The sequence below is a fragment of the Oncorhynchus gorbuscha genome, linkage group LG02 (assembly GCF_021184085.1).
Source record: "Oncorhynchus gorbuscha isolate QuinsamMale2020 ecotype Even-year linkage group LG02, OgorEven_v1.0, whole genome shotgun sequence".
Lineage (NCBI taxonomy): Eukaryota > Metazoa > Chordata > Actinopteri > Salmoniformes > Salmonidae > Oncorhynchus > Oncorhynchus gorbuscha.
The window spans coordinates 34,935,635-34,959,084 of NC_060174.1; the positions used below are offsets into that span (position 1 = coordinate 34,935,635).

General features: G+C 46.7%; 1 protein-coding gene across 1 annotated transcript in view; it reads left to right on the plus strand.

The window, feature by feature from the left end:
* The window catches only part of LOC124001501 (semaphorin-3ab-like), a 43,001-nt gene that overhangs the window by 3,890 nt on the left and 15,661 nt on the right, over positions 1-23,450 (plus strand). The window contains exons 3-4 of the mRNA XM_046308327.1: positions 19,181-19,341; positions 20,474-20,536. Of these exons, the coding sequence (XP_046164283.1) occupies positions 19,181-19,341; positions 20,474-20,536 (224 nt within the window). The remainder of the gene's footprint in view (positions 1-19,180; positions 19,342-20,473; positions 20,537-23,450) is intronic.

Here is a 23,450-nt window from a genome sequence, read left to right on the forward strand (position 1 = left end):
CATTCATGTAATACATGAAATCTATTCATCTCATTGTAGTCGGTCACCATTCATGTAATACATGCGTAATACATGAAATTCTATTCATCTCATGGTAGTCGGTCACCATTCATGTAATACATGAAATCTATTCATCTCATGGTAGTCGGTCACCATTCATGTAATACATGAAATCTATTCATCTCATGGTAGTCGGTCACCATTCATGTAATACATGAAATCTATACATCTCATTGTAGTCGGTCACCATTCATGTAATACATGAAATCTATTCATCTCATTGTAGTCGGTCACCATTCATGTAATACATGAAATCTATTCATCTCATGGTAGTCGGTCACCATTCATGTAATACATGAAATCTATTCATCTCATTGTAGTCGGTCACCATTCATGTAATACATGAAATCTATTCATCTCATTGTAGTCGGTCACCATTCATGTAATACATGAAATCTATTAATCTCATGGTAGTCGGTCACCATTCATGTAATACATGAAATCTATTAATCTCATGGTAGTCGGTCACCATTCATGTAATACATGAAATCTATTCATCTCATGGTAGTCGGTCACCATTCATGTAATACATGAAATCTATTCATCTCATTGTAGTCGGTCACCATTCATGTAATACATGAAATCTATTCATCTCATTGTAGTCGGTCACCATTCATGTAATAAATGAAATCTATACATCTCATTGTAGTCGGTCACCATTCATGTAATACATGAAATCTATACATCTCATTGTAGTCGGTCACCATTCATGTAATACATGAAATCTATTCATCTCATTGTAGTCGGTCACCATTCATGTAATACATGAAATCTATTCATCTCATTGTAGTCGGTCACCATTCATGTAATACATGAAATCTATTCATCTCATTGTAGTCGGTCACCATTCATGTAATACATGAAATCTATACATCTCATGGTAGTCGGTCACCATTCATGTAATACATGAAATCTATACATCTCATTGTAGTCGGTCACCATTCATGTAATACATGAAATCTATTCATCTCATTGTAGTCGGTCACCATTCATGTAATACATGAAATCTATACATCTCATGGTAGTCGGGAGCTATTTTATAGTTTTGTCAAGGGTATATTATTTTCACATTTTAATTGTATAGCAACCCTATGCTTGACGTGACTGTTATGGGAAGAGTAGACCATACGATTTGCCTAATTATATGAAAGATGGAATAAACATTTAAGAGGACCAGTGCTTCTATATTGATGCTAATCTCACATCATTGTAGTTTGCAAGCGATGTTGTTAGGCTACATTGTATCGTTGTTTCTTCTTCAGATGATACATTTTACATTTGAGTCATTTTTTATTTAACCTTTATTTAACTAGGCAAGTCAGTTAAAAACAAATTCTTATTTTCAATGACGGCCTAGGAACAGTGGGTTAACTGCCTGTTCAGGGACAGAACGACAGATTTGTACCTTGTCAGCTCGGGGGTTTGAACTTAATAATATAATAATAATATATGCCATTTAGCAGACGCTTTTATCCAAAGCGACTTACAGTCATGTGTGCATACATTCTACATATGGGTGGTCCCGGGGATCGAACCCACTACCCTGGCGTTACAAGCGCCATGCTCTACCAACTGAGCTACAGAAGGACCACAACTTGCAACCTTCCAGTTATTAGTCCAACACTCTAACCATTAGGCTACCCTGCCGCCCCAGGGTAGCCCTTATCCAGAGCGACTTACAGTTAGTACATTCATCTTAAAATAGCTAGGTGTTACTCGTTTTGCTTGACCGTGAGTATCACACGTTCTTTCAAGTTTTGTAATGTATGTTCCTATAGGCCTACTATAAAAAAACATCTAAATTAACTGATTGGATCCCCCTCACCTACTGAACGAATGTACTATACAGCACAGAGCACACCACATGATCTCCACCCCAGACCATCAGATCAGAGAAAACAGACAATTAAATGGAGGACATTCATCCCAGGGGCTATCACTATTATAAACAATTCCCCATGTGGGCAGGTGTGGGGTGGGGTAGGAGGGTAGGAAAGGTATCTGCCTGACTGTTCCTATTGTTTGTTTCCTGTTGTGTTTCCTATATGTGTTGTTTCGGCCTATGTGACGTGTTAGAAGTGGTAGGATTTCCTCTTGTAGGACAAAAGTGAATCTGAATCGGAATTGGTTTTACTTTTCCATCACATGAATGTCTTGATGCAAATGCATTAATACAGTTTTATTCAATCAATGAATCAAAGTTTAATGCTGGAATTATTTTCTCCTTCATGGCATGAGGAGTGATAGCTCATGAACTGAAGAGAATTTAGGCCTGTACTATAAGATTGATTGCCTTCCTTCTCTCGTTGATATGTTTTACACCTTCCCAATTCAGACCCAAACACACATTTGAGTTACACACACGGGGACTTCATTATCATAATGTGGGATGTGATGGGTATATGGTCTTTAAAGTTAGGAAACAAGAATCTCAACCTACAGCGGTCAAATGATTTAGCATTATGTCACGCCCTGACCTTAGAGAGCCTTTTTATTTCTCTATTTGGTTAGGTTGCGGTGTGATTTGGGTGGGCATTCTAGTTTTCCTATTTCTTTGTTTGGCCTGTTATCGTTCCCAATCAGAGGCAGCTGTCTATCGTTGTCTCTGATTGGGGATCATACTTAGGCAGCCTTTTTTCCCCTTTAGTTTGTGGGATCTTGATTTTGTATAGGTGCTGTGTAGCCTGCAGAACTTTGCGTTCGTTTTTTTGTTTATTTAAACACGTAAGATATGCCTACCACACTGCACCTTGGTCTAATTCATCCAACGAACGTAACACATAAATATAAATAAGCAGCAAAAATACAAATAAAGTGTAAAAAGTGTAAAACTTGCAGGTGAAGATTAATTATAATATTAGTGGGAATATGTCCATGATAAAGACAGTAGGATATAATTAGATAAATTAGAAAAAAATATTATTTGAGATGCAGCCACTACTTGACTGTGAGTTGCTATTTCTAAAATCAATATGGACAGCGCCCGGTGCTGAAAGTAGAGTAGACAAATTAGCAAGAGGGTTTTGTTGGATCACTAAGAAATAAGAGGTATAGGTTTAGCTGTTTGACAGATTATTATGCAATTATGTTATACTGTCACCATGCACTCCTTAAAGAGGCCTACCTCCTTTCTGCGTCGGACTCGGGCCACATGTCTGGGGTGGTAAAATGACGATGCTTAGATTCATAATGACATCTCAGATTATTTGCACACAGCGACAGTAGATTTGCAAACAAGACACACTGGTTTGGCAGTGGAAAAATAAGGTAAGATGAATATATTTTAATAGAGTAAGTAGGCCTATTCATGAATACATAGGTGGTTTTAACAATGTAATCAGATCAAAATTAATATGTTATTGTCAATGAATTGACTAGCCCACTAACCACGTGTTAAATGTGTAGTGTAGTGCTTTGAATTGGGCAGCTAGTAGGCTATTTGTTAATAGGTTAATTATGTTCTGGCGCACCGACTAGCTACAAACTCAGGAACAAATTGGCTGGAGGCCAAAACTAGTTGCCATCCCCTGTTATATATTTAAGTAAAGGGCATGAGGGGGTGTGGTATATGGCCAATACACCACAGCTAAGGACTGTTCTTATGCATGACACAATGCGGTGTACTTTTGTACGGCCATTAGCCAAGGCATATTGGCCATATACCACAAAACTTTGAGGTGCCTTAATGCTATTATAAACTTATTATTAAAAAATCTAATCAAATCAAACTTTATTTGTCACATGCGCCGAATACAATAAGTGTAAACCTTACCGTGAAATGCCTACTTACAAGCCCTTAACCAACAGAAAATATTGACCAAATAAACTAAAGTTAAAAAAAGAATAAAAAGTAATAATCACAAGGCTATATACAGGGGGTACCGGTACCGAGTCAGTGTGGAGGCTATATACAGGGGGTACCGGTACCGAGTCAGTGTGGAGGCTATATACAGGGGGTACCGGTACCGAGTCAGTGTGGAGGCTATATACAGGGGGTACCGGTACCGAGTCAGTGTGGAGGCTATATACAGGGGGTACCGGTACCGAGTCAGTGTGGAGGCTATATACAGGGGGTACCGGTACCGAGTCAGTGTGGAGGCTATATACAGGGGGTACTGGTACCGAGTCAGTGTGGAGGCTATATACAGGGGGTACCGGTACCGAGTCAGTGTGCAAAGGTATAGGTTAGTTGAGGTCATTTGTACATGTAGGTAGGGGTGAAGTGAGTAGCAAGCGGGTAACAAAACAAATGGGGGCAGATCAATGTTACTATTCTGGTGGCAATTTGATTAATTGCTCAGCAGTCTCATGGCTTGGGGATAGAAGCTGTTAAGGAGCCTTTTGGTCCTAGACTTGGCGCTCCGGTACCATTTGCTGTGTGGTAGCAGAGAAAACAGTCTATGACTTGGGAGTCTCTGAGAATTTGATGGACTTTCCTCTGACACAGCCAATTATATAGGTCCAGGATGGCAGGAATCTTGGCCCCAGTGATGTACTGGGCCGTACGCACTATCCTCTGTAGCGCCTTATGGTCAGATGCCGAGCAGTTTCCATACCAAGCGGTGATGCAACCGATCAGGATGCTCTCGATTGTGCAGCTGTAGAACTTTTGATCTGGGGACCCATGCCAAATCTTTTCAGTCTCCCGAGAGGGAAAAGGTAATGTCGTGCCCTCCTCATTACTGTCTTGGTGTGTTTAAACCATAATAATTGGTTGGTGATGTGGAGACCAAGGAACTTGAAACTCTCAACCCGCTCAACTACAGTCCTGTTGAAGTTAATGGGGCCTGTTCGGCCTGCCTTTTCCTGTAGTCCACGATCAGCTCCTTTGTCTTGCTCACACAGCATTCTCACATAGGTGTTCCTTTTGTCCAGGTGGGAAAGGGCGGTGTGGTGTGTGATTGAGATTGTGTCATCTGTGGATCTGTTGAGGCGGTATGCACATTGGAGTGGGTCAAGGGTGTCTGAGAGGATGCTGTTGATGTGAGCCATGATCTGCCTTTCAAAGCACTTCATGGCTATTGACGTGAGTGCTACGGAGCGGTAATCGATTAGGCAGGTTACCTTTGCTTCCTTGGGCACAGGGACTACAGTATGGTGGTCTGCTTGAAACATGTAGGTATTACAGATTCGGCCAAGGAGAAGTTGAAAATGTCAATGAAGAAACTTGCCAGTTGTTCCACGTAAGCCTTTTGTACACATCCTGGTTTGTGAATGTTGCCCTGTTTAAAGTTCTTGAAAAGTTCTTGCTCACAGTCTTGCCACATCCGACGAGGGTCAAAGCCAGTGTAGTAGGATTCAATCTTAATCCTGTGTTGACGCTTGTTTGATGGTTCGTCTGAGGGCATAGCGGGATTTCTAATCAGTGTCCGGATTAGTGTACCACTCCTTGAAAACAGCAGCTCTAGCCTTTAGCTCGATGCAGATGGTGCCTGTAACCCATGGCTTCTGGTTGGGATATGTATGTATGGTTACTGTGTGGACGACGATGTCAATGCACTTATTGATGAAGCCGATGACTGATATGGTATAGTCCTCAATGCCATTGGATGAATCACGGAACATAGTCCACCCAGTGCTAGCAAAACAGTCCTGTAGCATAGCATTCGCGTCTACTGACCACTTCAGTATTGAGCAAATCACTGGTACTTCCTGCTTTAGTTTTTGCTTGTAAGCAGGAATCAGGAGGATAGAATTGTGGTCAGATCTGCCAAATGGACGGTGGGGTAGAGCTTTGTATGCATCTCTGTGTGTGGAGTAAAGGTGTTCCAGAGATTTTTTCCCTCTGGTTGCACATGTGACATGCTGGTAAAAATTCTGGTATAACTGATTTAAGTTTGCCTGCATTAAAGTCCCCGGCCACTAGGAGTGCCGGTTCTGGATGAGCATTTTCTTGTTTGTTTAATGGCCTTATAGAGTTGGTTGAGTGCGGTCTTAGTGCCTGCATTTGTCTGTGATGGTAAATGGACGGCTACGAATAATATAGATGAGAACTCTCTTGGTAGGTAGTGTGGTCTACAGCTTATCATAAGGTACCTCAGGTGAGCAATATCTCATGACATTGGCAAATAGCTTCTTCTCTGTTCTGCCGGTGCATGGAAAATCCTGCCAGCTCTATAATATCTGTGTCATCGTTCAGCCACGACTCAGTGAAATGTAAGATATTACAATTTTTAAGGCACTAAGGCACTGCATCTCAGTGCTAGAGGCATCACTACAGACCCTGGTTCGATTCCAGGCTGTGTCACATCCGGCCGTGATTGGGAGTCCCATCTGGCTGTGCACAATTGGCCCAGCGTTGTCCGGGTTAGGCTTTGGCCGGTGTAAGCCATCATTGTAAATAATAATTTGTTCCTAACTGACTTACGTAGTTAAATAAAGGTTAAATAAAAAAATGTAGAACACTTCACTGTTCATTGTCTATACTCCACCTCTCAGACATATATAACCCGGAGTCTCTGTGTTGATATGATCAAGAGAAGCGTTATCTGCTGTTATGGAGCAAATACACACAGCCATGTGGATGTCAGCTGATCTATAACAACAAGGCCTTGAGATATAGGGCAGCATACCATACAATACTGGCTCATATGTTTTATTGCTTAGATGTGCTTCTGATATTTTCTATCACAGCACTTAGCTCTCCCTATGCTCTCCAGCCCAGAGACAAACACAGAAAGAGAGAGACAGAGAGAGAGAGACAGAGCGAGAGAGAGAGAGAGCAAGAGCAAGAGAGAGAGAGAGAGAGAGAGACAGAGAGCAATAGAGATAGAGAGAGAGAGAGCAAGAGAGAGAGAGAGAGAGAGAGAGAGAGAGAGAGAGAGAGAGAGAGCAAGAGAGAGAGAGAATGTAGGATCAAATTATTAATTTATAAAGGTCTCACATAAAATAAAGCTGTGTCTTAACTGAGTGTGAGACAGAGAGGGAGGAAGGTGGAGGATGAAGTGACTGGAGAACGGAAAGGCAGAGATGAAAAGAGAAAGAGGCAAAAAAAGATAGTTTGGGTGAGGGGTGACATGGAGAGCGCATTGAAATAAAATAGAGTGGGGAGGGTGGAGCATATTGCATCTGAGAGAGGGGGAACGTTGAATGGAGAGTGTGGGAAAGGAAGAAACATGAATAGTGGGGATAGGGAAAGGTTAACAGCTGACATCTTGTGACCCCACTTCCCATATATTCCCGTAAATTCAAACACAAATGTTCTTAAATTAATTTTGATTGGACGATTGAGTAAATAGTAGAACTGAAATAGTCTCCTGTGGGTATTATATGTTGATTCTTCTTCTATCTATATATATCTATCTATCTATCTATCTATCTATCTATCTATCTATCTATCTATCTATCTATCTATCTATCTATCTATCTATCTATCTATCTATCTATCTATCTATCTATCTATCTATCTATCTATCTATCTATCTATCTGTCTGTCTGTCTGTCTGTCTGTCTGTCTGTCTGTCTGTCTGTCTGTCTGTCTGTCTGTCTGTCTGTCTGTCTGTCTGTCTGTCTGTCTGTCTGTCTGTCTGTCTGTCTGTCTGTCTGTCTGTCTGTCTGTCTGTCTGTCTGTCTGTCTGTCTGTCTGTCTGTCTGTCTGTCTGTCTGTCTGTCTGTCTGTCTGTCTGTCTGTCTGTCTGTCTGTCTGTCTGTCTGTCTGTCTGTCTGTCTGTCTGTCTGTCTGTCTGTCTGTCCACCTGTCCATCTCTCTTTCCAAATGAGCCCCTATGCAGAATGCGAGTGAGTAGTAGGTCTAGGAGTTGATTCTGACCAGGAGGATACATATAAGAGTTGCTGTGTGGATCCACATATGCTTAATCATGCATGTGTGTGTCTGTATGTCAGCAGTTGTCTGTTTATTTTTTTAATAATCTCACTATACTCTGGTGAATGGTTTTCATGGATACACCACCTGAGCTGTGGTGTTAAAATGGTGATTCCCGGACTGGCTCTCTACACGCCACTGTTTATACGACAAGCAGGCTGGGATCTATGCAATTAGCTGCTTACTTTTCACACAGTGGATAGCATATACAGTAGGATTACAGTAACGCACACCTCTGTATCTTTGTTTGTTCAGGTGTGTGTGTGTGTGTGTGTGTGTGTGTGTGTGTGTGTGTGTGTGTGTGTGTGTGTGTGTGTGTGTGTGTGTGTGTGTGTGTGTGTGTGTGTGTGTGTGTGTGTGTGTGTGTGTGTGTGTGTGTGTGCTTGGGGTGGGGGGGTAATGCTGGGGTGTGTGTAGGAGAGGAGTGCTTTCAATGAAAAGTGGGGTGTGTTTGTGACAGAGCAGATGAAGGGCACTTGAGGGAATATGTTTCTAACTAGAAGCAGGCGGTCTCTCTCTCTCCCCCTCCGTCTCTTATTCTGTCACTCTCGTCTTTCTACTTCCTTTGCACATTTTCCCTTACATTGCCTTTTTCTTAAACTGCATATCCATCTCTCTCTTCTTTTACTTTGTCCACTTCTCTCCTCTTTTCCTCCCCCATGTCCTTTCCCTTCTCCTCTCTCGCTCCTCCCTCCCAGGGGTTCTGACATATAAACACACTTCAGATAGGGGGCATTCTCCCTGCTGAAACATTCATGATGTACACATTTATTCATTCCCAGAGAGAGAGACATAAAGAGAGACAGAGAGACAGAGAGAGAGAGAGAACGATACAGATACTGCACTGCCAATAGTTGAAGTTTCAATCGTTTCTGAGAATTCCACTTCCTGACGTACATATTCAAATATGTAACAACACAAAATACATCCTGTGACAAACAGAACAGAGTCACTAATAAATGTTTCAATTTATTACAAAGCAATACACCCTCAGCTAACAACGAGCTGCACAATAAGGCATTGATTCAGCATATAGCACTCTGAAACCTATCATCAGCTAAAGTTTTCGTTATCACACATAGTAATACATCTACCATATAGATCTAGATCTACTACCAATCCCACATTTAGAATATCATCTAGCAACTGGCTGTAGAGTGGTTGTAGAGAGCTGTCAGGTGGGTTGTATATTGGTTGTAGCGAGGATTCGTGTTGGTTATAGATCATTGATTGGTGTAACACAGAAGCTGAAAACATACACAGTGTAATGTATGACTGTGGTGTGACCTGGACTACGTTAACAGAACATTCCCATTAGTCTAGCGAGCTATACCTCTACCCACACACAGTGATATTAAACACATGGCCAAAATGAACATTACTAATGTTTCTCCAGAGAACACTCACAAATGGCTGTCACTATTTCAGGAAAAACACTACTTGACGAAAACATTTCAGGGAAAATACTCTTATTCTACCAAGCTCAGGAGTCCAACCCTCTGGAGAGCTGTCCAACCATCTTATGTATTCTGATAGATGAGACCAATGGTAATACATTGTAGCTAGGTTTTTGTAGTTAATCTGTGTGAAGAAATGTGCTTCTAAGATCAGACACAGATCTTGAACAAACAGATATTCCACCTAGCTTTATATATATATATGCCATATATATATATATATGGCATTTTGCAGTCGCTTTTATCCAAAGCGACTTACAGTCATGTGTGCATACATTCTATGTATGGGTGGTCCTGGGAATCGAACCCACTACCCTGGCGTTACAAGCGCCATGCTCTACCAACTGAGCTACAGAAGGACCACAGCTTTCAAGTCATAAGTGAGAAGGGAGTATGCCACTACTGCCTACGTCAAACCACATTGGTCTGTGGGGAGAGAGAGAGAGAGGGAGAGAGAGAGAGAGAGAGAGAGAGAGAGAGAGAGAGAGAGAGAGAGAGAGAGAGAGAGAGAGAGAGAGAGAGAGAGAGAGAGAGAGAGAGAGAGAGAGAGAGAGAGAAATATAAATGGTAGAGTGTAGGGACTAAGGCGCCCAGAATTACAGGGTGTTACAGACACTCATCTTAACAGTTCCTCAGAGACTTTACGCTGTGGTAAAGCTGTGGTAAAAACTTCATTATTGCCACTTATCTCACACACACACACTCACCCTGTCCCAAATTCTCTCCCTGTCTCTTCCCCACTCTTCCTGTCCCTCACTCTCTCCCTGTCCCTCACTCTCTCCCTGTCTCTTCCCCTCTCTCCCTGTACCTCACTCTCTCCCTGTCCCTCACTTTCTCCCTGTCTCTTCCCCTCTCTCCCTGTCCCTCACTCTCTCCCTGTCTTTCCCCTCTCTCCCTGTCCCTCACTGTCTCCCTGTCTTTCCCCTCTCTACCTGTCCCTCACTCTCTCCCTGTCTCTTCCCCTCTCTCCCTGTCCCTCACTCTCTCCCTGTCCCTCACTTTCTCCCTGTCTCTTCCCCTTTCTCCCTGTCCCTCACTCTCTCCCTGTCTCTTCCCCTCTCTCCCTGTCCCTCCTTGTCCCTGTCTCTTCTCTCTCCTTGTCCCTCACTCTCTCCCTGTCTCTTCTGCTCTCTCCCTGTCCCTCACTTTCTCCCTGTCTCTTCCCCTCTCTCCCTGTCCCTCACTCTCTCCCTGTCTTTCCACTCTCTCCTTGTCCCTCACTCTCTCCCTGTCTCTTCCCCTCTCTCCCTGTCCCTCACTCTCTCCATGTCCCTCCCTCTCTCTCCCTGTCCCTCACTCTCTTCCTGTCCCTCACTCTCTCCCTGTCTTTCCCCTCTCTACCTGTCCCTCACTCTCTCCCTGTCTCTTCCCCTCTCTCCCTGTCCCTCACTCTCTCCCTGTCCCTCCCTCTCTCTCCCTGTCTCTCACTCTCTCCCTGTCCCTCACTTTCTCCCTGTCTCTTCCCAATTCTCCCTGTCCCTCACTCTCTCCCTGTCTCTTCCCCTCTCTCCCTGTCCCTCACTCTCTCCCTGTCTCTTCCCCACTCTCCCTGTCCCCCACTCTCTCCCTGTCCCTCACTCTCTCCCTGTCTCTTCTCCTCTCTCCCTGTCCCTCACTTTCTCCCTGTCTCTTCCCCTCTCTCCCTGTCCCTCACTCTCTCCCTGTCTTTCCACTCTCTCCTTGTCCCCTCCCTCTCTCTCCCTGTCCCTCACTCTCTCCCTGTCTCTTCCCCTCTCTCCCTGTCCCTCACTCTCTCCATGTCCCCTCCCTCTCTCTCCCTGTCCCTCAATCTCTTCCTGTCCCTCACTTTCTCCCTGTCTCTTCCCCTCTCTCCCTGTCCCTCACTCTCCCTGTCTTTCCCCTCTCTCCCTGTCCCTCACTCTCCATGTCCCTCACTCTCTCCCTGTCTCTTCCCCTCTCTCCCTGTCCCTTACTCTATCCCAGTCTCTTCCCCTCTCTCCCTGTCCCTTACTCTCTCCCTGTCTCTTCTCCTCTCTCCCTGTCCCTCACTCTGCCTGTCTTTCCCCTCTCTCCCTGTCCCTCACTTTCTCCCTGTCTCTTCCCCTCTCTCCCTGTCCCTCACTCTCTCCCTGTCTCTTCCCCTCTCTCCCTGTCTCTTCCCCTCTCTCCCTGTCCCTCACTCTCTCCCTGTCTCTTCCCCTCTCTCCCTGTCCCTCACTCTCTCCCTGTCTCTTCCCCTCTCTCCCTGTCCCTCACTCTCCCTGTCCCTCACTCTCTCCCTGTCTCTTCCCCTCTCTCCCTGTCCCTCACTCTCTCCCTGTCTCTTCCCCTCTCTCCCTGTCTCTTCCCCTCTCTCCCTGTCCCTCACTCTCTCCCTGTCTCTTCCCTCTCTCCCTGTCCCTCACTCTCTCCCTGTCTCTTCCCATCTCTCCCTGTCCCTCACTCTCTCCCTGTCTCTTCTCCTCTCTCCCTGTCCCTCACTCTCCCTGTCTCTTCCCCTCTCTCCCTGTCCCTTACTCTCTCCCTGTCTTTCCCCTCTCTCCATGTCCCTCACTCTCTCCCTGTCTCTTCCCCCTCTCCCTGTCCCTCACTCTCTCCCTGTCCCTCCCTCTCTCTCCCTGTCCCTCACTCTCTCCCTGTCCCTCACTTTCTCCCTGTCTCTTCCCCTTTCTCCCTGTCCCTCACTCTCTCCATGTCTCTTCCCCTCTCTCCCTTCCCTCTCCTGTCCCTCCTCTCTCCCTGTCCCTCACTCTCTCCCTGACCCTCTTCTCTCCCTGTCCCTCTTCTCCCTGTCCCTCTCCCTGTCTCTTCCCTCTCCCTGTCCCTCACTTTCTCCCTGTCTCTTCCCCTCTCTCCCTGTCCCTCACTCTCTCCCTGTCTCCTTGTCCTCACTCTCTCCCTGTCTCTTCCCTCTCTCCCTGTCCCTCACTCTCTCCCTGTCTCTTCCCCTCTCTCCCTGTCCCTCACTTTCTCCCTGTCTCTTCCCCTCTCTCCCTGTCCCTCACTCTCTCCCTGTCTTTCCCCTCTCTCCTTGTCCCTCACTCTCTCCCTGTCTCTTCCCCTCTCTCCCTGTCCCTCACTCTCTCCCTGTCTCTTCCCCTCTCTCCCTGTCCCTCACTCTCTCCCTGTCTCTTCCCCTCTCTCCTGTCCCTCACTCTCTCCCTGTCTCTTCCCCTCTCCCTGTCCCTCACTCTCTCCCTGTCTTTCCCCTCTCCCTGTCCCTCACTCTCTCCCTGTCTCTTCCCCTCTCTCCCTGTCCCTTACTCTCTCCCTGTCCCTCACTCTCTCCCTGTCTCTTCCCCTCTCTCCCTGTCTCTCACTCTCTCCCTGTCTCTTCCCCTCTCTCCCTGTCCCTCACTCTCTCCCTGTCTCTTCCTCTCGTTCCCTGTCCCTCACTCTCTCCCTGTCCCTCACTCTCTCCCTGTCTCTTTCCCTCTCTCCCTGTCCCTTACTCTCTCCCTGTCTCTTCCCCTCTCTCCCTGTCCCTTACTCTCTCCCTGTCTCTTCCCCTCTCTCCCTGTCCCTCACTCTCTCCCTGTCCCTCACTCTCTCCCTGTCTCTTCCCCTCTCTCCCTGTCCCTCACTCTCTCCCTGTCTCTTTCCTCTCCCTGTCCCCTGTCCCTGTCCCTCTCTCCCTGTCTCTTCCCCTCTCTCCCTGTCCCTCACTCTCTCCCTGTCTCTTCCCCTCTCTCCCTGTCTCTTTCCCTCTCTCCCTGTCCCTCACTCTCTCCCTGTCTCTTTCCCTCTCTCCCTGTCCCTCACTCTCTCCCTGTCTCTTCCCTCTCTCCCTGTCCCTCACTCTCTCCCTGTCTCTTCCCTCTCTCCCTGTCCCTCACTCTCTCCCTGTCTCTTCCCCTCTCCCTGTCCCTTACTCTCTCCCTGTCTTTCCCTCTCTCTCTCCCTCTCTCCCTGTTCTTCCCTCTCCCTGTCCCTCACTCTCTCCCTGTCCCTCACTCTCTCCCTGTCCCTTCCCTCTCTCCCTGTCCCTCACTCTCTCCCTGTCTCTTCCCCTCTCTCCCTGTCCCTCTCTCTCTCCTGTCTTCCCTCTCTCCTGTCTCTCTCCCTCTCTCCCTGTCCCTCACTCTCTCCCTGACCCTCACTCTCTCCCTGTCTCTTCCCTCTCTCCCTGTCCCTCACTCTCTCCCTGTCCCTCACTTCTCCCTGTCTCTTCCCCTCTCTCCCTGTCCCTCACTCTCTCCCTGTCTCTTCCCTCTCTCCCTGTCCCTCACTCTCTCCCTGTCTCTTCCCCTCTCTCCTGTCCTTCCCTCTCTCCCTGTCCCTCACTCTCTCCCTGTCTCTTTCCCTCTCTCCCTGTCCCTCACTCTCTCCCTGTCTCTTCCCTCTCTCCCTGTCCTCACACTCTACCTGTCTTTCCCTCTCTCCTGTCCCTCACTCTCTCCCTGTCTCTTCCCTCTCTCCCTGTCCCTCACTCTCTCCCTGTCTCTTCCCTCTCCCTCCCTTACTCTCTCCCTGTCTCTTTCCCTCTCCTGTCCCTCACTCTCTCCCTGTCTCTTCCCCTCTCTCCCTGTCCCTCACTCTCTCCCTGTCTCTTTCCCTCTCTACCTGTCCCTCACTCTCTCCCTGTCTCTTCCCCTCTCCCTGTCCCTCACTCTCTCCCTGTCTCTTCCCCTCTCCTCTTCTCCCTGTCCCTCACTCTCTCCCTGTCTCTTTCCCTCTCTCCCTGTTCTCCTCTCTCCCTGTCTCTTCCCTCTCTCCCTGTCCCTCACTCTCTCCCTGTCTCTTCTGTCCCCCTCTCTCCCTGTCTGTCTCTTTCCCTCTCTCCCTGTCCCTTACTCTCTCTCCCTGTCTCTTCCCCTCTCCCTGTCCCTTACTCTCTCCCTGTCTCTTCCCTCTCTCCCTGTCCCTCACTCTCTCCCTGTCTCTTTCCCTCTCTCCCTGTCCCTTACTCTCTCCCTGTCTCTTCCCTCTCTCCCTGTCCCTCACTCTCTCCCTGTCTCTTTCCCTCTCTCCCTGTCCCTCACTCTCTCCCTGTCTCTTTCCCTCTCTCCCTGTCCCTCACTCTCTCCCTGTCTCTTTCCCTCTCTCCCTGTCCCTTACTCTCTCCCTGTCTCTTTCCCTCTCTCCCTGTCCCTTACTCTCTCCCTGTCTCTTTCCCTCTCTCCCTGTCCCTTACTCTCTCCCTGTCTCCCTGTCCCTTACTCTCCCTGTCCTTACTCTCTCCCTGTCTCTTTCTCTCTCTCCCTTCCCCACTCTCTCCCTGTCCCTCACTCTCTCCCTGTCTCTTTCCCTCTCTCCCTGTCCCTTACTCTCTCCCTGTCTCTCTTTCCCTCTCTCCCTGTCCCTTACTCTCTCCCTGTCTCTTTCCCTCTCTCCCTGTCCCTCACTCTCTCCCTGTCCTTCCCTCTCTCCCTGTCTCTTTCCCTCTCTCCCTGTCCCTCACTCTCTCCCTGTCCCTCACTCTCTCCCTGTCTCTTTCCCTCTCTCCCTGTCCCTTACTCTCTCCCTGTCTCTTTCCCTCTCTCCCTGTCCCTTACTCTCTCCCTGTCTCTTCCCCTCTCTCCCTGTCCCTACTCTCTCCCTGTCTCTTCCCTCTCTCCCTGTCCCTTACTCTCTCCCTGTCTCTTTCCCTCTCTCCCTGTCCCTTACTCTCTCCCTGTCTCTTCCCCTCTCTCCCTGTCCCTTACTCTCTCCCTGTCTCTTCTCCTCTCTCCCTGTCCCTCACTCTCTCCCTGTCTCTCTCCCTTCTCTTTCCCTCTCTCCCTGTCCCTTACTCTCTCCCTGTCTCTTTCCCTCTCTCCCTGTCCCTTACTCTCTCCCTGTCTCTCCCTTCCCCTCTCTCCCTGTCCCTCACTCTCTCCCTGTCTCTTTCCCTCTCTCCCTGTCCCTTACTCTCTCCCTGTCTCTTCCCCTCTCTCCCTGTCCCTCACTCTCTCCCTGTCTCTTTCCCTCTCTCCCTGTCCCTTACTCTCTCCCTGTCTCTTCCCTCTCTCCCTGTCCCTCACTCTCTCCCTGTCTCTTTCCCTCTCTCCCTGTCCCTTACTCTCTCCCTGTCTCTTTCCCTCTCTCCCTGTCCCTTACTCTCTCCCTGTCTTTCCCTCTCTCCCTGTCCCTTACTCTCTCCCTGTCTCTTCCCCTCTCTCCCTGTCCCTTACTCTCTCCCTGTCTCTTCCCCTCTCTCCCTGTCCCCTCTCTCCCTGTCCCTCACTCTCTCCCTGTCTCTTTCCCTCTCTCCCTGTCCCTTACTCTCTCCCTGTCTCTTCCCCTCTCTCCCTGTCCCTTACTCTCTCCCTGTCTCTTCCCCTCTCTCCCTGTCCCTCACTCTCTCCCTGTCCCTCACTCTCTCCCTGTCTCTTTCCCTCTCTCCCTGTCCCTTACTCTCTCCCTGTCTCTTCCCCCTCTCTCCTGTCCCTCACTCTCTCCCTGTCTCTTTCCCTCTCTCCCTGTCCCTTACTCTCTCCCTGTCTCTTCCCCTCTCTCCCTGTCCCTCACTCTCTCCCTGTCTCTTCCCCTCTCTCCCTGTCCCTTACTCTCTCCCTGTCCCTCACTCTCTCCCTGTCCCTCCCTCCTCCTGACTTTCGCTTATTCACAAGATTCACAATACTTCTTCATCATTTGATATTTTTCCTTATATTTTTCCTCCCTCCTCTCTTTCCCTCTCTCCCTCCCACACACAAATGTACGGGTGGTCAGCTGGTGTGGGCGATGGGTGTTGGTGGGTTCATTTGGTGAGGAGAGAGTGTGAGAAGGAATGGTGTGTGCATATGTGGGTGGGTACGTGTGTGTGTGTGTGTGTGTGTGTGTGTGTGTGTGTGTGTGTGTGTGTGTGTGTGTGTGTGTGTGTGTGTGTGTGTGTGTGTGTGTGTGTGTGTGTGTGTGTGTGTGTGTGTGTGTGTGTGTGTGTGTGTGTGTGTGTGTGTGTGTGTGTGTGTGTGTGTGTGTGTGTGTGTGTGTGTGTGTGGTGTTAGAGATGGAGTGTGAGTGAGATTTAGGTGTGAGAAAACAATTTTGGCAGCAGGTAAAGGTTACAGTTTCATCTTGAAAGGCGGTCAAAATAACACCCCTCAGGTTGCAAACATTATATTGTACAATACTGGGCTGTTTTTTGACACTGACCTAATGGTTGTTGTGGTTTGAAGTGGTTCACCAGAGCCTACAGGAAGACTAAAACTAAAATTGTTTCCCAGATCATTCGTTAGGTCACTGCAAATTTTCTCATAAAACAAAATCTGTCCAGTCGTGGTGATGATTATAGAACATTTCTATGTAACATTCACCTGATATTACAAGAAGGTTCCTAGAACACATTTAATCTGTTCTTTAAAAAATCCCAGAATATTTCATTAGGTTGTGGGAACGTTGTGTGTGATTCCCAAAAGAGTTTCCAAACACAAAAACTGTCCAGTTGTGCTAATTATTGCAATCGTTCTATTAGGTTGCAAAAACTGTCCAGATGTGCTAATTATTGCAATCGTTCTATTAGGTTGCAAAAACTGTCCAGATGTGCTAATTATTGCAATCGTTCTATTAGGTTGCAAAAAACTGTCCAGTTGTGCTAATTATTGCAATCGTTCTATTAGGTTGCAAAAACTGTCCAGATGTGCTAATTATTGCAATCGTTCTATTAGGTTGCAAAAACTGTCCAGATGTGCTAATTATTGCAATCGTTCTATTAGGTTGCAAAAACTGTCCAGATGTGCTAATTATTGCAATCGTTCTATTAGGTTGCAAAAACTGTCCAGATGTGCTAATTATTGCAATCGTTCTATTAGGTTGCAAAAACTGTCCAGATGTGCTAATTATTGCAATCGTTCTATTAGGTTGCAAAAAACTGTCCAGTTGTGCTAATTATTGCAATCGTTCTATTAGGTTGCAAACAACTGTCCAGTTGTGCTAATTATTGCAATCGTTCTATTAGTTTGCAAACAACTGTCCAGTTGTGCTAATTATTGCAATCGTTCTATTAGGTTGCAAAAAACTGTCCAGATGTGCTAATTATTGCAATCGTTCTATTAGGTTGCAAAAAAACTGTCCAGATGTGCTCCAGTTATTGCAATCGTTCTATTAGGTTGCAAAAAAACTGTCCAGATGTGCTAATTATTGCAATCGTTCTATTAGGTTGCAAACAACTGTCCAGTTGTGCTAATTATTGCAATCGTTCTATTAGGTTGCAAACAACTGTCCAGATGTGCTAATTATTGCAATCGTTCTATTAGGTTGCAAAAAACTGTCCAGTTGTGCTAATTATTGCAATCGTTCTATTAGGTTGCAAAAAACAGAACACATTTTATTTTCTTAAAAATGTCCTAACACATTTATTTACATTGTGGGAACATTGTGGGGATATGACAAGTTACATATTAGAGATAAATATTATTGTGTGGACATTTTTGTGTGGAATGTTTTTGTGTGGAATGTTTTTGTAACATCAGGTGAATATTTTTTGCACCCTAAAAAAGACATTGTAGACTCATCTGTACAACTGGACAGTTTTGTGTTTTGGGAACATATATTTTGTGATGTTCCCACAATGTTCTCAACAGACTGTTCCCACAACCTAATGAAATATTCTGTGAACCTTAAATACTAGATTAAGGACTAAGCAATCTGTAATGATTCAGCTTTACAGATTCCGCAATATAAATATAAAGGTAATATCCGATCGAGCCGGCATATGTAGCGTTTACCGTGAATGCATTCTCTGCTGAAGCGGGAACATTGCTTTTAAATTTCATTCACGGTGTAACGCTGAGCTTCCATAAATGTTTTATTTTGTAGGAAAGGTCTTGCAACCTCCGACGATCGTTTTATACAAACATTCTATAATCATCACCACAAATGGACAGTTCTTGTGTTATGAGAAAATTTGCAGCAACCTAACGAATGTTCCGGGAACGTTCACTGAACCAATGATGGTTTGCTGGGAAAACATTACTGGTACACGTACATTGTGTTATTAGATTAGCTGGAAACCGAATGAGAACTTTTGGGGAATGTTCAATGGTGGTTGTCATAGATGTTGTGCACATTTTAATACAACAATTTAAATGACCTCATGGTTGTTGTGGTTTGCAGTGATTTCGCCAATGTCTACTCTGAGACAGGCTGGTCGATCTGTATGGAGAATTGTCTCCGTCTTCCGCTGTGAGTTTGTTCTGTGGTCCAGTTCTGCTTGGCTGGCCAGTCAAGGTCAGTTCCCCCAGCCAGACCATTTGGTCATTGCCACAATTTGGTCATTGCATCTGATTCATAGAATACATATTTGTTGGACACAAACTAGTGTGGGGAAGAGGGTGTGAGGGAGAATGTGTGATTGGGCAAGAAAGATCACACTAACATTTTCTAATTAAATCTCAGCCAAAGCACCCTCTCTTTCTGGTACCTCCCTAGGCTTTTGGAGTTGAGATCGTGTCCCTGCTGCTACGCTATTAGGGAAAATGGTTCCAAAAGGGTTATTCAGCTGTCCCCATAGGATAACCCTTTTTGGTTCCAATTAGATTCCTTTTTTGTTGCAGGTAGAACCCCATGGAACAATTTTTATTTTTAAAGGAACCAAAAAGAGAGTGTAGGATGTGTCTTCATGTGGGGATGGGATGTTTCCCCTCTGACATTATGATATACTGAGGAGACAGGTCAACATGTGCTCTATAAGATGCTGTTCTATTAGATGCTGTATGCTAAGACTTCACTAATTCCCTTTTTAAAACTATAGGAAGTAATATGGTTACCAATTGTTAATGCTCTCTCTCTCTCTCTCTCTCTCTCTCTCTCTCTCTCTCTCTCTCTCTCTCTCTCTCTCTCTCTCTCTCTCTCTCTCTCTCTCTCTCTCTCTCTCTCTCTCTCTCTCTCTCTCTCTCTCTCTCTGTCTCTCTCCTCCCCCCTCCCTCGCTCGCTCCCTCCCTCCCTCTGTTCTCCTCTCCAGAGATGTTGGAGTCTAATAACTTGGTCACGTTTGAGGGCCAGGTGAATAGCTCTGCCTACCACACGTTCCTATTGGACGAGGAGAAGGGTCGTCTGGTGGTGGGAGCCAAGGACCACATATTCTCCTTCAACCTAGTCAACATCAGCAGAAATATGGCACAGGTAACAGTTACAATACACTTATAACGCATTATAATCAATACACTTGCATATATACACCATAGTCTGTCTGCTTGTAGTCTGTCTGACTATACAGATGTAGGATCTTCATTTGAGCCAGTTTGCTACAGAAGGAAAATAATCCTGCAGCAAAAAGAAATGTGAATTATTATGTGGATTATAGTTAATGAACACTTTTTTAGGGGTTGATACACTTTTCGTAAGGGAAACTAATGTCTGAAATTTTGGGGTGGAAACATTTTTAAACCTCAAATACACTACACGTTTAACATTTCCTGCATTTCAGGAAAATGATCCTGCAACAGGGTGATCAAATTAAGATCTTACGTCTGTAGCTATCTCACCCCTGTCAGTCTTAGCCAGTTTCCGCAAGGGACTCTGTTTCTGCCATAGAGATAGATAGAGGACTCATCTTTGAATCTGTGCCATTATAACATCTGTGACAGCATAGGCAGTGCTATTGAGGCAATCTCCATTTTTAAGAATTACATTTTCTTCTTTACTATTGGCTGATCCCTCCTGATGATCCGGTTGAACATGACTCTAACAGGGTCACCAGGAGGGATAAGCCAATAAAGTTGGAAGTCCCACCAAGGTGACTACATTAAAATGGTGGAAGCACTCAATGGCGCTGCCTATGCTAATACAACCTTTTGGCACCTAGAGGCCTCTATCATTCTCCATGGTTTCTACAGAGAAGTGGCTGATGATTCATTCAGATCTGAGCTGTCGTGTAGGATCTCACACTGGCATGTTAGGCACTCCACGCACACCTGGATGAATAATGCGCAATCGAAAACAAAGTGGAGAACAAATCGCATTGTGACCCACCACACACAGATACACATGTGAACATACACAGGCCCGCAAGAAGACACATACACATCAATGAAATCTCATAAAATATGAGCTCCCTCCTACAAAAGTACATTTTGCATTAACGTTGCTGGCAGAACCACCTCAGCTAATTTAAGGCCTGTTAGCTGGACAGCTGCTTGGTCGAGGGTTTAGGGTTAGGGACTGGTTGAAGTTAGGATTGCTAGTGGCTGATTAAGGTTATTATATCTATGTGTATTGTGTAGTGAAGTATCGTTATCTCTCTGTGTCTGTGTAGATCCCGTGGCCTGCCTCTACCACCAGAAGAGACGAGTGTAAATGGGCAGGAAAGGACCTAATGGTGAGTAGCTACCTCATCTTACACCATCTCTCCCTCCCGAAGTACTACTTTTTACACTACAGTGGGTTTATGTCATCTGGGTGTTGACACATGGACAGGAAGCTCGGAATCTGATCACAATCCCCTTGCCAAGATAGAGACATTACATGAACTTAATCAACTAGAGTCCAACTAGACTGTAAAAACAATCCATTGATGAAGTCACCCCATTGTTTCCGATGAGAATGCTCAGCGGCACATTTGAAGATCAGGAAGTGCCATATCTGTCATGCAGGTGAAAGAGGACCCAAAAGCGACTTGGCGAAAACAGAGTCTTTAATCCAGTAAAGTAAATACAAACAAAAAACACAACTTTCACTCGAAATGACGAGGACAAACTGGAGACTCGATCTTGAACAGCAGGTGAACAGCAGGTTGCCTCGGGAAGGCACTTGAACCAGACAGACTCAGACACCTGCTCACCACGCAGCATCTGAGGAAAACACGACACGACAGGGCGATACACAAACACAGCACGGTGAATTCTAGACAAGGAACCGACAGGACAGGAACGGAACACAAAGGAAGAAATAGGGACTCTAATCAGGGGAAAGGATCGGGAACAGGTGTGGGAAGACTAAATGATTGATTAGGGGAATAGGAACAGCTGGGAGCAGGAACGGAACGATAGAGAGAAGAGAGAGCGAGAGAGTGAGAGAGGGAGGGGGAGAGAGAGGGATAGAAAGAGGGAAAGAACCTAATAAGACCAGCAGAGGGAAACGAATAGAATGGGAAGCACAGGGACAAGACAAGATAATAAATGACAAAACATGACAGTACCCCCCACTCACCGAGCGCCTCCTGGCGCACTCGAGGAGGAATCCTGGCGGCAACGGAGGAAATCATCAATGAGTGAACGGTCCAGCACGCCCCGAGACGGAACCCAACTCCTCTCCTCAGGACCGTAACCCTCCCAATCCACTAAGTATTGGTGACCCCGTCCCCGAGAACGCATGTCCATGATCTTATGTACCTTGTAAATAGGTGCGCTCTCGACAAGGACGGGAGGGGGGAGGGAAGACGAACGGGGTGCGAAGAAAGGGCTTAACACAGGAGACATGGAAGACAGGATGGACGCGACGAAGATGTCGCGGAAGAAGCAGTCGCACAGCGACAGGATTGACGACCTGGGAGACACGGAACGGACCAATGCGGAGTCAACTACGAGAAGCTGTCGTAAGAGGAAGGTTGCGAGTGGAAAGCCACACTCTCTGGCCGCAACAATACCTTGACTCTTAATCCTGCGTTTATTGGCGGCTCTCACAGTCTGTGCCCTGTAACGGCAAAGTGCAGACCTCACCCTCCTCCAGGTGCGCTCACAACGTTGGACAAACGCTTGAGCGGAGGGAACGCTGGACTCGGCAAGCTGGGATGAGAACAGAGGAGGCTGGTAACCCAGACTACTCTGAAACGGAGATAACCCGGTAGCAGACGAAGGAAGCGAATTGTGAGCGTATTCTGCCCAGGGAGCTGTTCTGCCCAAGACGCAGGGTTTCTGAAAGAAAGGCTGCGTAGTATGCGACCAATCGTCTGATTGGCCCTCTCTGCTTGCCCGTTAGACTGGGGATGAAACCCGGAAGAGAGACTGACGGACGCACCAATCAAACGACAGAACTCCCTCCAAAACTGTGACGTGAATTCGGGCCTCTGTCTGAAACCTAACGGGAGGCCATGAATTCTGAATACATTCTCGATAATGATTTGTGCCGTCTCCTTAGCGGAAGGAAGTTTAGCGAGGGGAATGAAATGTGCCGCCTTAGAGAACCTATCGACAACCGTAAGAATCACAGTCTTCCCCGCAGACAAAGGCAGACCGGTAATGAAGTCTAGGGCGATGTGAGACCATGGTCGAGAAGGAATGGGAGCGGTCTGAGACGACCGGCAGGAGGAGAGTTACCCGACTTAGTCTGCGCAGTCCGAACAAGCAGCCACGAAACGGCGCGTGTCACGCTCCTGAGTCGGCCACCAAAAGCGCTGGCGAATAGACGCAAGAGTGCCTCGAACACCGGGATGACCAGCTAACTTGGCAGAGTGAGCCCACTGAAGAACAGCCAGACAGTGGAAACAGGAACGAAAGGAGGTTACTAGGACAGCGGTACGCAGTGTGCGTGAGTGCTTGCTTAACCTGTCTTTCAATTCCCAGACTGTTAACCCGACAACACGCCCATAAGGAAGAATCCCTCGGGATCAGTAGAAGCCACAGAAGAACTAAACAGACGGGATAAGGCATCAGGCTTGGTGTTCTTGCTACCCGGACGGTAAGAAATCACAAACTCGAAACGAGCGAAAAACAACGCCCAACGAGCTTGACGGGCATTAAGTCGTTTGGCAGAACGGATGTACTCAAGGTTCTTTGGTCTGTCCAAACGACAAAAGGAACGGTCGCCCTCCAACCACTGTCGCCATTCGCCTAGGGCTAAGCGGATGGCGAGAGCAGTTCACGGTTACCCACATCATAGTTGCGCCAGATGGCGCAGGCGATGAGAAAAATAAGCGCAAGGATGAATTATCGTCAGACTGGAAGCGCTGGGATAGAATTCCCACGCCTACCTTAATCAACCTCACAATGAATTGTTAGTGACGTCAGGAGTAACGAGGATAGGAGCGGACGTAAAACGTTCTTTTAGAAGATCAAAAGCTCCCTGGGCGGAACCGGACCACTTAAAACACGTCTTGACAGAAGTAAGAGCTGTGAGAGGGGCAGCAACTTGACCGAAATTACGAATGAAACGCCGATAGAAATTAGCGAAATAAAAAGCGCTGCAACTCGACACGTGACCTTGGAACGGGCCAATCACTGACAGCTTTTAGCGGAATCCATCTGAATGCCTTCAGCGGAAATAACGGAACCGAGAAAAGTAACGGAGGAGACATG